Source organism: Pimephales promelas, chromosome 4 (assembly GCF_988280905.1).
Source record: "Pimephales promelas chromosome 4, fPimPro1.hap1.1, whole genome shotgun sequence".
NCBI classification, from domain to species: Eukaryota; Metazoa; Chordata; class Actinopteri; order Cypriniformes; family Leuciscidae; genus Pimephales; species Pimephales promelas.
In genome coordinates, this window is record NC_142772.1 from 50,310,596 (window position 1) to 50,326,537 (window position 15,942).

At 44.6% G+C, this 15,942-nt stretch overlaps 1 protein-coding gene across 2 annotated transcripts in view; it reads left to right on the plus strand.

Annotated features, from left to right (window-relative positions):
• The window catches only part of ift74 (intraflagellar transport 74), a 28,806-nt gene extending 13,420 nt beyond the window's left edge, over positions 1-15,386 (plus strand). For both annotated transcript variants that reach the window (XM_039661582.2, XM_039661583.2), the window contains 10 exons: positions 3,329-3,472; positions 3,559-3,599; positions 3,801-3,880; positions 4,401-4,454; positions 4,547-4,644; positions 4,725-4,851; positions 10,245-10,408; positions 11,205-11,330; positions 15,040-15,100; positions 15,174-15,386. In XM_039661582.2, the coding sequence (XP_039517516.2) occupies positions 3,329-3,472; positions 3,559-3,599; positions 3,801-3,880; positions 4,401-4,454; positions 4,547-4,644; positions 4,725-4,851; positions 10,245-10,408; positions 11,205-11,330; positions 15,040-15,100; positions 15,174-15,289 (1,011 nt within the window). In that variant the 3' untranslated portion in view covers positions 15,290-15,386. The remainder of the gene's footprint in view (positions 1-3,328; positions 3,473-3,558; positions 3,600-3,800; positions 3,881-4,400; positions 4,455-4,546; positions 4,645-4,724; positions 4,852-10,244; positions 10,409-11,204; positions 11,331-15,039; positions 15,101-15,173) is intronic.
• Positions 15,387-15,942: the final 556 nt, after the last annotated feature.

A 15,942-nucleotide genomic window follows, 5' to 3' on the forward strand; every position in this document is an offset into this window, starting at 1 on the left:
ACACACACACACACACTTCTGGGTAGTCCATCCAGTCATCGATGATGACTTCTCCTATAATGTGTGTGTTCTTTGACTGTATAGATGCGGGACACACACTTTCTTCTACACACAGGGCAATTAACCGTTTCTCCAGCTTGTCTTGAGGAGCAGAAACGAGCATGGCCTGCTCTCTCTGATGTCTTCTAGTTGGGCGATGTTCAGTTCTCCTGTCTTCATAACTTTGTACTCCATTATGACAAAGTTTCTGCCAGAGTTTGCAATTCACTGCACTAGTTTCCAGGGATGTGGTGGGCTTCATCACACACTTCTTAGGAAAGCTTTTAAGTTGGTCTTTCAGCCTCTTTTTTTTTTTTTTGGCCTCCTGCAAATCGGGAGCCAAGATGTACAGTAATTGACCGTACATTATCTTACTTAGTTGATATGCAGCAATCTTTGTGTGTAGATGTAACGTAGTATTGCTGAAGCATGGATGAAGCTTGATCCTGTGTGTTGAATATCATCCATGCTACAATCACTAGATAAATTACTGCCAAGATAGTGAAGTGTGGCACTGTGGTAAGTGGGGAATCATGAATAGTGAATACTGGAATGTTAAAGAGGTTACCATCCAGTCTATAAGCCACTGCAACCCCACTGTCTTCTTCCATCTCCTTATACAGCAGCTTTGTAAAACACAGTATGAAGATGTTAAACAAGTGCGCCGATTCTAATCCACCCAATGTTACTTTGGCATTCATCCCATCATTAAACTGTCGCAAGATTATGGTAAAGTTTACAGAGCATCCAAAATGCCACATCACTTCCGTAAGAGGTCGAGTCAAGTCACCTTTATTTATATAACCCTTTTTACATACAGACTGTATCAAAACAGCTTCACAATGACAACATGATAACAATACAACAAGCCTGTTTCAAGTAGAAAATTGCGTCAATGTCCACCCTAAGTAAGGCAGAGCAATAATAATGTTGAATATCAAATGTCCCCAACTAAGCAAGCCAAAAGCCAAGGCAACAGTGGAGGAACCAAAACTCCATCAGGGACAGAATGGAGAAAAAACCCTCAGGAGAATCCAGACTCAGTCGGGGCCAGTTCTCCTCTGGCCAACGAAGGAACAGTGTGTGATTCGGGTAGGGTTACAAATCAAATTGGATCAAAACATTAAGAGTATTTGTCCATTTCCATTTGTTTGTAAGTCGAAGTAATCAAGCCGGTTTGGAGACGAGATGTTGAGGATCAGGCTGTCATGGCTGTCGTGTCGATGAGGCCGGCACTTAAAGGGGAAATGAAGCAGTGAATCAAGTTTACATGATTTACAAGATGGATTTCCAATATAATCAACAATTATATAAGGAACATTGCAAATGTAAACATTTAGAAGAAAAAAAGAAAAAACTTTGTATCTTTCGCAGCCAGGGCGCCGCCATTGTGCAGGTGACGTCACGGGGTTGGTTGGCTCAAGTTTAACAGGCTCTGGGCATTGAAAATCGCGACATCAAACTGTGTTTATACCAGTGTTTTGACCGCGAACGACTAATGTTAGGTACAGTTATTAGACAAAAAGACGACGTCTCTGGTGGACGTTTCATTTCCCCTTTAACAAATAAATGCCAACTTACATGTTGTTGACGAGACGGGAATATGACGGCAGACATCGCGAACAATGTTTCTATGCGCAGTTTGTCAACATATAACATGAGACGTCGTCTTTTTGTCTAATATCTGTACCTAACATTAGTCGTTCGCGGTCAAAACTCTGGTATAAACACAGTTTGATGTCGCGATTTTCAATGCCCAGAGCCTGTTAAACTTGAGCCAATCAACCCCGTGACGTCACCTGCACAATGGCGGCGCCCTGGCGGCAAAAGATACAAAGTTTTTTATTTTTTTCTTCTACATGTTTACATTTGTAATGTTTCTTATATAATTGTTGATTATATTGGAAATCCATCTTGTACTAAATCACGTAAACTTGATTCACCGCTTCATTTCCCCTTTAAGGATGAATCGGGATGGGTCTGGGCGCAGGTCCACCATAGAGGGTCCCTCGGGATAAACAGAGAGACTAATATCAGCGTAGACGCCATTCTTCTTATGATGTAACGAGTACATCAGGATTTACGGGACGTGTTCCCGGTTCCGGCTGATCTAAACTATGCAGCCTAATTTTGAATTTAGGAAGTCTAAAGTGTGTTATGTGTATGCTAGGCCAGAGAGATGTGTTTTTAGTCTAGATTTGATCTGCCAGAGTGTGTCTGCTTCCCGGACAATGTTAGGAAGATTGTTCCAGAGTTTTGGTGCTAAATAGGAAAAGGATCTCCCGCCTGCAGTCGAGTTAGATATTCCAGGTATTATCAACTGGCCGGAGTTTGGAGATCGCAATAGACGTGAAGGACTATAATGCGTTAAGATCTCTCAAGTACTGCGGAGCTAAAGCATTTAGTGCTTTGTAAGTAATCAGCAATATTTTAAAATGTATATGATGTTTAATAGGCAGCCAATGCAGGGTTGACAGAACCGGGCTAATATGGTTATATTTCCTGGTTCTGGTAAGAACTCAAGCTGCTGCGTTTTGAACTAGCTGGAGTTTGTTTATTAAGCGTTTGTTAACCTAAACTAATTGTTCCGTATTTGTCAATGAGAGCATATGGCGTAATTTAGATATATTTTTAAGATGGAAAAATGCATTTTTACAGATTCTAGACACATGATTTTCAAATGAGTGAACACGATGTACAGTATCAAAAGGTCACGATGTACAGAATCAAAAGCCTTGGAAAGATCCACAAAAGATCCACAAAAGCAATGAACAAGTTCTTATGTTGCTCGCGGTATTTCTCCTACAACTGGCGTGAGGTAAACATCATGTCCGCTGTACTTCAACCTGCTCTGATTCTACTTTGCGGTTCTGGCAGTAGATTTTCTCAGCAGGAACACAGTCAGGTCCAGGGTAAGGGTTAGACCTTTGGTAAAGTAGGTAGTTCCTGTAAACCTGTACGATCAACTAATGTCTTTTGGTATAATAAGGCATGGAAATGTTCCCCCCCATCTTTGAACAATGCTTTTGTGGTCCTCAACTGATCTCAAGGGGCAGACAGAGTAAAATATGGGGCCATAAATGGTCTTCACTGCATTATAAAAGTTATGCATGTCATGCTTGTCTGCAAAAGATTGAATCTGATGAGCCTTCGACGTCCACCACTGATTCTGTAGTTGCCGCAGAGTCCATTTGCGTTTCTTTTCTCTGTTCATGCCAGACCTTCTTAAGAGATTCAGAAGATGGATCATCAAGGTAGATCTGGTTCTCTCTGTCCTCTGTGTTTGCAGGATCTGGTTCACTCTCAGGCTAAACAGGAGGCAGTCCTGCTTCACGAGAAGCTTCTGGATCTGGAGAACCGCAGAGACGCCCTGCTGACTGAAGACCGGAACATGGGCTCTCCACAAGAGGAGAGGGAACGCCTCTTTAAACAGGTCTCTCAACAATTATATTTCATTACATTAAGTACATTCAAAGATTTCAACGGACGTGAACATGACTGTTCTATTGATGGTTTTAGGTGAAAGAAAACAACCAGGAAATAGCCAGCATGGAACGGCAGTATGTATTTATAAACCCTTTGCATGTTTGTTTTGGTCAACCTTGAATGTTCAGTTGAGTATACACTCTCAGTTGGTTTGTAGATCCACAATGCTTCAGTCATTATGGTGTTGTATGCAAATATGGTATTTACTTATACTCTGTGTGTCTTATGATTAGTACATAAAAAAAGACTAAAATTAATATCCTGTTTTCATGTAGACTGTCAGAGGTACGTGAGAAAATTAGCAATCTCACCGAAGAGATGCGGCAACTAGATGCTGACATGGAGGAACATCAAGGTGCTGTTCTCTAAATATGGAAATGCATTCAATTTGGGATGATCGTGTAGATTTAGAGAGAGAGGGATGAGGAAGGGGAAATAGCAGACGACTGGACTTCATCGGTTTTTAATGCATGTTAAGCATTTCAGTGAAATATTGTTCATTGTAAACCTATTTAACAACAAACATTTTTCTGATATTCAGAACAGCATTTTTGCTCATAGAAATCTCCAGATATGATAGTTAGTTCTATTACAAACTAAGACTTTAGTAGTTATAATAATACTGTCTCAGAAGGACGTTTCTGAACACCGAATAGGCTTTGTTGGTGTAAATGTGTGTGTGTGTGGTGTCATGTAGTAATAATAATAATAATAATTTATATAATAATAATAATTATTATTATTATTGGTGTCATGTATTATTTTCAGTTGGCCTGTTTGAATTCTCAGTTACAGCATGTTTTATTGTGCAACCCTTTAATGCACCAACTACAATAACCTGAGTCGAGTGTAACCCGTGTTCACCGTCTGCACAGGGGAACGAACGCAGAAGTACAAGGAGCTGCAGAAGAGAGAGGAGGAGATGGACTGTGAGTCACACACACACACACACACACTGATGCATGTTGGGGTTAGACGCCTCGTGCTGATCATTAAATGATGAGCTTGTGTGTCTTCACAGCGTATTTAAACACGTTTGAGGAGAATAAAAGTCAGGAGCAGCAGCTGATCAGAGACTCTCAGAGCAGTGTCGTGGCTTTACTGGAGCACTCCAGCAGGGTACACACACACACACACACACACACACACCTGTAACATGCTCGATTTAGTCATGACAGCGAGTGTGTGGTGTTTCTCAGAACATCAGTCGTCTGCATCAGCTGTCCGCCGTCACAGCGCAGGAGCTTCGGTCCATGCAGGACGATCTGAGCTTCAAGGAGACGGAGATGCAGAAGTCCCACAGCACCGCCAGAGGCCTCTCCTCAGGTCAGTCTCTCTCTCACTGCTGTGTGTGGATTTACCTGGATATACTGTATATAAATGTGTGTGTGAGTCATCAGTCTGGAGCTAAATAAATAGATTCACAAATAAACAAAGAGTTTCACAAAAGTTAATAAAATTCACAAATAAATAAATAATTGTAATTAATTTCCCTGAGCATGTGGACTGGTGTGTCCGAGTGTGGTAGTAATGCAGCCTCTGGTAAGTGTAGTGATCACAGGGCCCTCATGTCAGTTGTTTCGGTGTGGATTATGATGTGCTTATTGTTTTCAGACAGGATCTGAAATGCACATCTTCTGTCAGATTTTCTTGGCTCTGATATTTGGGAATAAAGTTTCTCATTGACATATTTCCTGTTGAATGAGTCGGGATAAGAGCGTGTGTTTCTCTCAGGTCCTGTGCAGCGGAGCTGTGGATCAGACGAGTAGTGAAGCCGGCTGACTAGATCATCCGTTGTCTCGTGTCTAGGCTCAGGTCCTCCTTCTGATCTGGTTACGGCCCGGTTCCAGATTAATACTTCATGCGTTGTGATCATGTGATTTTTGCATTTACACTATACACTGCTGAAAATGTAGACTTTCTGGAAACCTGTTTGTTCCTCTTGCTGCGAGTGGTCCACTGATGAATGTCTGAACTTTCAGTCTTTTAAGTGTTTCAGAAAGTTCATTGAAATCCTTCTTAAGGAGTTCCGACTGCTCTTTATGAATATCATTCTTCCCCACATGAACGATGAGTCGATTTGCAGTCTTATGTTTCACCAGAATGTTGTGAAGTTCCCTGTTTACATCAGCAGTCGTTGCTTGTGTAAGGCAGCATGTAGTTGTGTTCCTGCTACTGATGTTTCTGATTATGCAGTCGCCCACTATCAGAGTCCTGTTCTCAGCTGGGGCCGCTGTCTGCTTGACCTTGAGCGCCGTTAGCATCAGTGTTAGCTTCACGCTGACTCAGTCTGTGTTTGATCACATTCAGGGATTCCTCATTCATTCATTTGGGTCACTTGAACCATGCAGTGTAAATGGGGCCTAAGATGGACGATCAAGGGTTTAGCAGACTCTTTAGGTGTCGAAACAGAATTAGTTTTTTTTTGTTTTAGATTTTTGATGTTCATGTTTGGTGCGGAGATCTGACTCTCTCTCTCTCTCTCTCTCTCTCTCTCTCTCTCTCCTCTTCTAATGTGTATCTGCTGCCCAGTGAAGAGTCTTTCCTTCTTTTGTGTGAAACTCCTTGGTGTTCTCCTCAAATTCCCAAACATTGTCTTATCTCCTCAGAGCCATTGAGAAATGTGGCACACGGACATTGTTTGTCTCTCCCCTGTTTGTTGATCTTGTGATATTTCACTTTCACGGTCATGCAGAAACACAATCCGGCATTTGCTGTGTGTGTGTGTGTGTGTGTGTGTGTGTGAGGTGAGAGAGAGAGAAAGAGAGAGAGAGAGAGAGAGAGAGTATGTGTGTGTGTGTGTGTGAGAGAGAGAGAGAGAGAGAGAGAGAGTGTGTGTGGGGGGTGGACCCCTAGAGAAGGAAGCAGTCCAGAATGCTCAGAAGTGCTGACAGGGTTTTTTGAGTGCTCCCCACACACACACACACACAGTCTCTCCCTCTCTCTCTCACACACACACACACACACACACACACACACACACACACACACACACACACAGTCTCTCTCTAAACACGTCTGCCTATCAGAGGGAAGCGGCTCTCTTCCACTTCCTTCCTGTACATGCCCCCCTCTGACGCTCTCATGGCCCTGCGCGCACACACACACACACACACACACACACACATCAGCATGTCTCCAGCGGGACGGGCCACACACACACACACACACACACAGATCAGTTTCAGTGTCTTCATCCACATCGCAGGGTTGCAGATTTAAGTGTGTCATGAATCTCTGTCACGGATTGGCCAGATCTGCCTGTGATTGTTGAACTCTGAACCCTAACCCTTCCTGCTCACAGGCTGTGGGGTCACGAGCAGCAGACGGTAGTTACACATGTACATGTGCGCTTCACAAAAATCTTCATGTTAACAGAACACCTGATGGGTGAAGCTACATGTGTTTGCTGTGATGTCATGTGTTGGTGACACCTGTAGGAGAGACAGCGGTTCTGCACAGCCTTTATAACCGCAGTGCTGATGCTGTGTGTGTTCATGAGTGATTATATGCTGTTTGTGTAGATGAGTGATTATATGCTGTGTGTGTGTTGAGTGATTATATGCTGTGTGTGTTGAGTGATTATATGCTGTGTGTGTTGAGTGATTATATGCTGTGTGTGTTCATGAGTGATTATATGCTGTTTGTGTTGATGAGTGATTATATGCTGTGTGTGTGTTGAGTGATTATATGCTGTGTGTGTTGAGTGATTATATGCTGTGTGTGTTGAGTGATTATATGCTGTGTGTGTTCATGAGTGATTATATGCTGTGTGTGTTCATGAGTGATTATATGCTGTGTGTGTTCATGAGTGATTATATGCTGTTTGTGTTGATGAGTGATTATATGCTGTGTGTGTTCATGAGTGATTATATGCTGTGTGTGTAGATGAGTGATTATATGCTGTGTGTGTGTTGAGTGATTATATGCTGTGTGTGTTCATGAGTGATTATATGCTGTTTGTGTTGATGAGTGATTATATGCTGTGTGTGTTCATGAGTGATTATATGCTGTGTGTGTAGATGAGTGATTATATGCTGTGTGTGTAGATGAGTGATTATATGCTGTGTGTGTGTTGAGTGATTATATGCTGTGTGTGTTCATGAGTGATTATATGCTGTGTGTCCATCCATCCATCTTCTTCCGCTCATCCGGGGCAGCAGTCTAAGCAGAGATGCCCAGACTTCCCTCTCCCTAGACACTTTCTCCAGCTCTTCCGGGGGGATAGTCTCTCCAGCGTGTCCTAGGTCTTCCCCGGGGCCTCCGCCCAGTGGGACGTGCCCGGAACACCTCCCCAGGGAGGCGTCCAGGAGTCATCCGGAGCAGATGCCCGAGCCACCTCAGCTGACCCCTCTCGATGTGGAGGAGCAGCGGCTCTACTCTGAGCTCCTCCCGAGTGACCGAGCTCTAAGGGATCGCCCAGCCACCCTGCGGAGAAAGCTCATTTGGGCCGCCTGTATCCGGGATCTTGTCCTTTCGGTCATGACCCAAAGCTCATGACCATAGGTGAGAGTAGGAACGTAGACTGACTGGTAAATCGAGAGCTTTGCCTTACGGCTCAGCTCCTTCTTCACCACAACAGACCGGTACATCGACCGCATTGCTGCAGAAGCTTCACCGATCCGTCTGTCAATCTCCCGTTCCATCCTTCCCTCACTCGTGAACAAAACCCCAAGATACTTAAACTCCTCCACTTGAGGAAGGATCTCTCCACCAACCTGAAGTGGGCAAGCCACACTTTTCCGGCTGAGGACCATGACGAGGACCATTTGGAGGTGCTTATTTTCATCCCAGCCGCTTCACACTCGGCTGCAAACCGTCCCAGTGCATGCTGAAGGTCCTGGTATGAAGGGGCCAACACGACAACATCATCCGCAAAAAGCAGAGACGAAATCGTGTGGTCCCCAAACCTGACGCCCTCCGGCCCCTGGCTGCGCCTAGAAATTCTGTCCATAAAAATTATGTACAGAACCGGCGACAAAGGGCAGCCCTGCCGGAGTCCAACATGCCCCGGGAAGAAGTCTGACTTACTACCGGCAATGCGAACCAAGCTCCTGCTTCGGTCATACAGGGACCGGACAGACCTTAGCAAAGGACCCCGGACCCCATATTCCCGGAGCACCCTCCACAGGCCGCCTCGGGGGACACAGTCGAATGCCTTCTCCAAATCCACAAAGCACATGTGGACTGGTTGGGCAAACTCCCATAAGCCTTCCAGCACCCTGTAGAGAGTATAGAGCTGGTCCAGTGTTCCACGGCCAGGATGAAAACCGCACTGTTCCTCCTGAATCCGAGGTTCCACTATCGGCCGTATTCTCCTCTCCAGTACCCTGGCATAGACTTTCCCAGGGAGGCTGAGAAGTGTGATCCCCCTGTAGTTGGAACACACCCTCCGGTCCCCCTTCTTAAAAAGAGGAACCACCACCCCGGTCTGCCATCCCAGAGGCACTGTCCCCGACCGCCACGCGATGCTGCAGAGGCGTGTCAACCAAGACAGCCCCACAACATCCAGAGACTTGAGGTATTCGGGGCGGATCTCATCCACCCCCGGTGCTTTGCCACCGAGGAGTTTCTTGACTACCTCGGTGACCTCAGCTAGGGTGATGTACGAGTCCACCCCTGAGCCCTCAGCCTCTGCTTCCTCAATGGAAGACGTGACGGCGGGATTAAGGAGGTCCTCGAAGTATTCCTTCCACCGTCCGACGACATCCCCAGTTGAGGTCAACAGCCGCCCACCCCTACTGTAAACAGCATTGGTAGGGGACTGCTTCCCTCTCTTCGAGGCCAGCCGATAGTCCTTCTCCATGGCCTCACCGAACTCCTCCAAGGCCCGAGTTTTTCCCTCCATGACCACCCGGGCCGCAGTCCGCTTGGCCTGCCGGTACCTGTCAGCTGCCTCCGGAGTCCCACGAGCCAACCAGCTTGACGGCATCCTTTACTTCCGGTGTCCACCACCGGGTTCGGGGATTGCCGCCTCGACAAGCTCCGAGCAGCCGCTTCGACAATGGAGGTGGAGAACATGGTCCACTCAGACTCAATATCTCCAGCCTCCCTCGGGATCTGGTCGTAGCTCTGCCGGAGGTGAGAGTTGAAGATCTTTCTGACAGGAGATTCGGCCAAACGTTCCCAGCAAACCCTTACAGTACGCTTGGGTCTGCCTATATGCTGTGTGTGTTGATGTGTGATTATATGCTGTGTGTGTTGATGAGTGATTATATGCTGTGTGTGTGTTGAGTGATTATATGCTGTGTGTGTTGAGTGATTATATGTTGTGTGTGTTGAGTGATTATATGCTGTGTGTGTTCATGAGTGATTATATGCTGTGTGTGTGTTGAGTGATTATATGCTGTGTGTGTTGAGTGATTATATGCTGTGTGTGTTCATGAGTGATTATATGCTGTGTGTGTGTTGAGTGATTATATGCTGTGTGTGTTGAGTGATTATATGCTGTGTGTGTTGAGTGATTATATGCTGTGTGTGTTGAGTGATTATATGCTGTGTGTGTTGAGTGATTATATGTTGTGTGTGTTGAGTGATTATATGCTGTGTGTGTTGATGAGTGATTATATGCTGTGTGTGTGTTGAGTGATTATATGCTGTGTGTGTTGATGAGTGATTATATGCTGTGTGTGTTGATGAGTGATTATATGCTGTGTGTGTTGATGAGTGATTATATGCTGTGTGTGTTGATGAGTGATTATATGCTGTGTGTCCTGCAGAAAGTGAGCGTCTGCAGCAGGACCTGCTGAAGGTGGAGACGCTGGAGAGTAAGGTGAGCTCAGACCTGCAGACTCTGAGAGATCAGCTGGAGCTCATGAAGCGAGATCTGCACACGTACCGGGACCTGCAGGCCCTCACCGCGGCCGGAGAGCAGCGCAAGAAGGTACGGGCGCAGCACACACACACACACACACACACACACACTGCTGATCCACCGCGCACTGAAGCTCTTTGTGTTGAGCTGTGAGATCGTCCATCTTGTAAGAAATGGATGAATACTTTGTGAGACTAAGGCCCCGTCCACACTACTGCGTTTTCGTTTAAAAACGGAGAATTAAAACGAATACGATCTCCGTCCACACCAGCGTTTTATCTGCGTATTAGAAACGATCTCCGTCCACATTAAAACGACTGAAAACGCGGATCACGTGACCATTCACCAACACTGGGCATGCGCGTGCCGGTGTAAACAGTGAATGACGAATCAGGGAAGGATACGTCATGACTGATAACACCCAATCATAGAGCCGAGCGTCAGCCTCAGCGTTTCTGAAGTTCTCCGTTTTGTCTCGTCCACACTAAAACACCCTCCGGAGATTCAAAACGAAAAACAGAGCTGCCGCGTTTCTAAACTTCTCCGTTTTAGGTCTTCGTTTTTCCCGTTTTAGTGTGGACGGGAGGTGCAAACGTAGCAAAAGGTCTCCGTTTTTAAACGAAAAACGCAGTAGCGTGGACGGGGCCTAAATCAGATCCTCTCAGCTCCTGTCTGACAGCTTCATCTACACTCAAATATCAGCACTGATGCTAACCCGCACAAAATTAATGAACCTCTTTGAGGAAATATGCAACATTGGTTTGTCAGTGTAAAGGTGGATATAGTTAATAAATATGCGGTGGTTATATCACACAGTTTATGCTGCCTAAGGCTCATAGTGAATGTGGTGCCATTGTCCCATCAGAGACTGCAGGAGGATCGGGTGACGCTCACTCAGAGGAAGGACACCATCAGGAAGATGATGCACAGCATGAACGAGGAGTACGAGTCTCTTAAACAGCAGCTGCAGGAGAACGAGACGCATGTGGAGGTGTGCCTGGGTCTCATGGGGGTTCAGGCTAACACACACATCTTAAACACAGGGAATTCCCTCTCTTCACCGTCTCCCATAATGCACTTTCATAGCAAGGGTTTCCTCGTTTCCAACTGTTAAGTCAAGGCACCTTTATTTATTTATATAGCGCTTTATACAGGGTTCCTACGCAGTTTGGAAAAAGAAAGCAGAGTATGGAAAACTATTTGCATTTCCAGACCATTGCCCCTATTTAGTTTTCTATAAAAGAAAATCTAATGAATTTAAAATAATTTAATGAAAATTAATTTATCATACAAAGAAGTGTTTTTTCATGGCAGTTGTAAAGCGATTCTTTAGTGATTGTCAAACACAACTGAATGATTGTGGCAGGTTATAAGCGTGTTTGGGTTCTTCTTATGATATTCTTATCAGTGTATTACAGAGCCGCTAAAAGGACCTTTGCAAAAATAAAAAAATATACAGACTTTGTGTGCGCACGAGAAACCATTAAACTTAGCACAGGCCATTTCGTGTCGTTCTCCGCCGCCACAGAGGAGGCATAGGAGGCTATGGTATGTATAAAACTAGAAATTGTAATGCATAAGTTCACACGTACATGAAATTAAAAATTAGTGGAGGGGTGCTGGGAAACTGTCACGGGACAGAGGGATACCGGCTCCGCTTGTGCTGATTGGTTGAGGACCTGAACGTGCTCCTCCCGAAACTTTGTTACATATAACTTCATGATGAAAAAGTTTCTTGTGTACATGCAGAAGCCTTTATACACTACTGTATATGTCTCTCCTTATGCATACAAAAATCTTTACAATTAATGAATTTGGGTTCTCAAACGCAGGTCCGATGATCTCTTTAAATCCCTCCTCGCGACCCTACTCTGCTCTGATTGGCCAGACAGACCAGTCTGCTGTGATTGGTCTACCACTTACAGTGCTTGTTGGAAGCTAAATCCCCATATTACGCCCTGTAGCAATTGTACACACTGTAAAGGCATTAAAGACCGTATCAATCCAAGCTGGAGTCCGATGATGAAACATTGGAAGAACTAGTTATTCAACCTGAAGCTCCATCGCAAGCACGGCTTGAGCAGGACGTTTCTCGGTGATACGCTCAAAGACCCATTAGGAAATATATACATCAATAAAAAATCATACTGACAAAGATCTTTAATGGATGTGGAGCGTTGTGTAAACCTCATTTAGAGAGGCATTGGTCAAAAGGTTATAGTGCTGTTGATTCGCTGTGGTCATTTTAACCAGACTCTTCACATCCTCATCCTTTGGAAGTGTTTACAAAGAACTTGCTTTTGCAGAGTAGACAACAGCGTCTTCTCGACATACACGAACCCGCTGCAGTGTGTAAGGACGGGTCAAGTTGTTCGTATGTGGACCACGGAGAACATAGGAGGGCGTTAGGCGAATGTGTAGCCGTCACCGAAGTGCGATTCAAATGACTCGTTTAGGCCGTTCAGTGTCGATTCCTTCTTTTGAGAAACAATTACTCTCATGCTCTTTCGTCTTCAGAAGTTGCAGAAAGCTGCATTACACATTGCATGAAAGGGAATATTCGAAAAAGCATAATAGGGGCACTTTGAATATGGTCTGAAAAATGCACAAAGAGGTTTGGAAATTTGAGTTTGGAAAAGTATGGAATTTTGAAGTGGAAAATGTGTAGGAACTCTTATGTTTATACAAAACAGAGTTAGGGTTAGCGCAGGTCATGGGTGAACCTCGAGTTCAGAGTCACCCCTAATCCTCTCACAGTGACAGTAACCATGTTTACATGCTGTCAAGAAAACGGCTTATCACAGAGGTTTAGGAGAAATAACTTGGAGCAGTATTATGAACTGTCATGTAAATGCAATTTTCCTTTCACTAAATATGGGATGATCCCATCATTTATAGGGTCCCTGTCGTGAATCAGACCGGATGGAGAACTTCTGTTCACTGCAGCTTTAATTACATTCGAATGCTCATGCTTTTACCCGAGACTCTGTGGCACTGATAAATCTTCTATACAAAATATTGGTTGATCTAGTTTCATGGTATAATTAAAACCATTGTTATATGTATCATCATATCTCCCAGATTTAAAAATTCTGTTAAAGCATTGTCGAGTGCATTTTTATAGCACTTTTCACAATACACATTGTTTCAAAGTAGCTTCCCCAAAAGCTTTATAAAGGCATTATATACATACAACAGTATGACAGTGTAAAGCAGCTTTGAAACTATGTGTCAAGTCAAGCCTTTATTTCTACACTTTATACAATACAGATTGTTTCAAAAAAGCTTTACAGAGATAATAGGCAGATGATGGCTTTCAAACTCCAGTCAGTTCAGTGTTGGTTCAGTTCTGTTGTAAAGATCATCAGTAATTAAATTAGTCCATGTCCTCTGTAAAGTAGATCTGGAGAACACAGTGATGTCATCATCAGCTCAGCTCAGTTCAGTTCTCGTACAGCAGCGTCAGTGCGGTCGGATCAATAACACTGCTGGATATTAAGCGCTATAAAGATACATTTGAGTTGAGTTGGGTTGGGTTGGGTTGGGTTGACTTGGGTTAAGTTGAGTTGGGTTGGGTTGGGTTGGGTTGACTTGAGTTGGGTTGGGTTGACTTGAGTTGGGTTGACTTGAGTTGGGTTGGGTTGGGCTGAATTGGGTTAAGTTGACTTGAGTTGGGTTGGGTTGACTTGAGTTGGGTTGACTTGAGTTGAGTTGAGTTAAGTTGGGTTGGGTTGGGTTGACTTGAGTTGGGTTGGGTTGGGTTGCCTTGGGTTGGGTTGGGTTGGTTTGGGTTGACTTGAGTTGGGTTGGGTTGACTTGAGTTGGGTTGGTTTGGTTTGGGTTGGGTTGGGTTGACTTGAGTTGGGTTGAGTTGGGTTGGGTTGACTTGAGTTGGGTTGGGTTGACTTGAGTTGGGTTGGGTTGGGTTGACTTGAGTTGAGTTGGGTTGACTTGAGTTGGGTTGGGTTGACTTGAGTTGAGTTGACTTGAGTTGGGTTGAGTTGAGTTGGGTTGACTTGAGTTGGGTTGGGTTGACTTGGGTTAAGTCGACTTGAGTTGAGTTAAGTTGAGTTGGGTTGGGTTGGGTTGACTTGAGTTGGGTTGGGTTGGTTTGAGTTGAGTTGGGTTGACTTGAGTTGGGTTGACTTGAGTTGGGTTGGGTTGACTTGGGTTAAGTTGACTTGAGTTGAGTTGAGTTGAGTTGAGTTGGGTTGGGTTGACTTGAGTTGAGTTGGGTTGGGTTGAGTTGAGTTGGGTTGACTTGAGTTGGGTTGACTTGAGTTGGGTTGACTTGAGTTGGGTTGGGTTGACTTGGGTTAAGTTGACTTGAGTTGACTTGAGTTGAGTTGAGTTGGGTTGGGTTGAGTTGGGTTGGGTTGACTTGAGTTGGGTTGGGTTGACTTGGGTTAAGTTGACTTGAGTTGAGTTGGGTTGACTTGAGTTGAGTTGGGTTGGGTTGAGTTGAGTTGGATTGACTTGGGTTAAGTTGACTTGAGTTGAGTTGAGTTGGGTTGGGTTGACTTGAGTTGAGTTGGGTTGGGTTGGTTTGGTTTGGTTTGGGTTGGGGTCCAGAGCAGAAAGAGATGCTCGCTGATGGGTTAAGAGCACAACACAACAAAGAGTAAACGGGAACCACACTTTCTGGGATTGTGTTTTTGAATTTGATGTATTGCTCTCCAATGTGACTGTTCACTTTGCAGCTCACCAATATGGAGAGGAAATGGCAACATCTGGAGCAGAACAACTTTGTGATGAAAGAATGTATCCTTTTATAATGTGTTTTTCTAAGTTGTTCTCATCAGAACATCTCATGATCCCTAACGCTAATATACAGTCATCGCCTCGAAAGCTGTGGAGAGTGATTACCGGCCAGTGGTGAAGACTGTCAACAAACATCTGCAGGAGTACAACAAGATTCTGGTGGATACCCTACAGGGCACGAGAAACTGACTCGGCTCAAGAGGACTCTGCACTCTGAAGATTACTGTGTTTGGTTGTAGTGTGTAATTAACCTGATTGTTTTTCTACAGTAAAAACTGCTTTTGAACGTCTTGTTCATTGTGAGCATCACTGCACCAACTCTGTGTGTTGAGTGTGTGTCTGGGAGTGTGTGTGAGCAGACTGATCTCATGAAGTAGCGTGTGTATGAAACGCCAATTCATATTTCCATTTTTGGCGTGCTATCAAGACGCATAATTGCCTTTCAGCGTGTTTCTGAACGCCGTTGACTTAACGCTATATAAATATATGACTTACCTCAACCCGGTCCCTAAACCTAACCGTCACTGGGGTTAATGGCATTTATGACTGGAGATTTGTGATGCGGACGTTAATGGCGTAGACATATACGCATACAGGCGGATACACGCGGATAGCTCAAAATGCGTGGAGATAACACGCCACCTGACTCGAAAGTGGCGTATATGTTTACGCAAAAGTCATGATGTCATGTTGGTGTGAGAGAGTGCATGTGAGTGTGTGGGTTTGAGTGTGAGTGTGATAGTGTATACAGCTTTAACCTACATTGTGGGGTCCAGTTGGCCCCACAAGGATAAAACCTGAAATCAATATATTGTTGGGATCAGCCAGTGGCCCCTATGAAG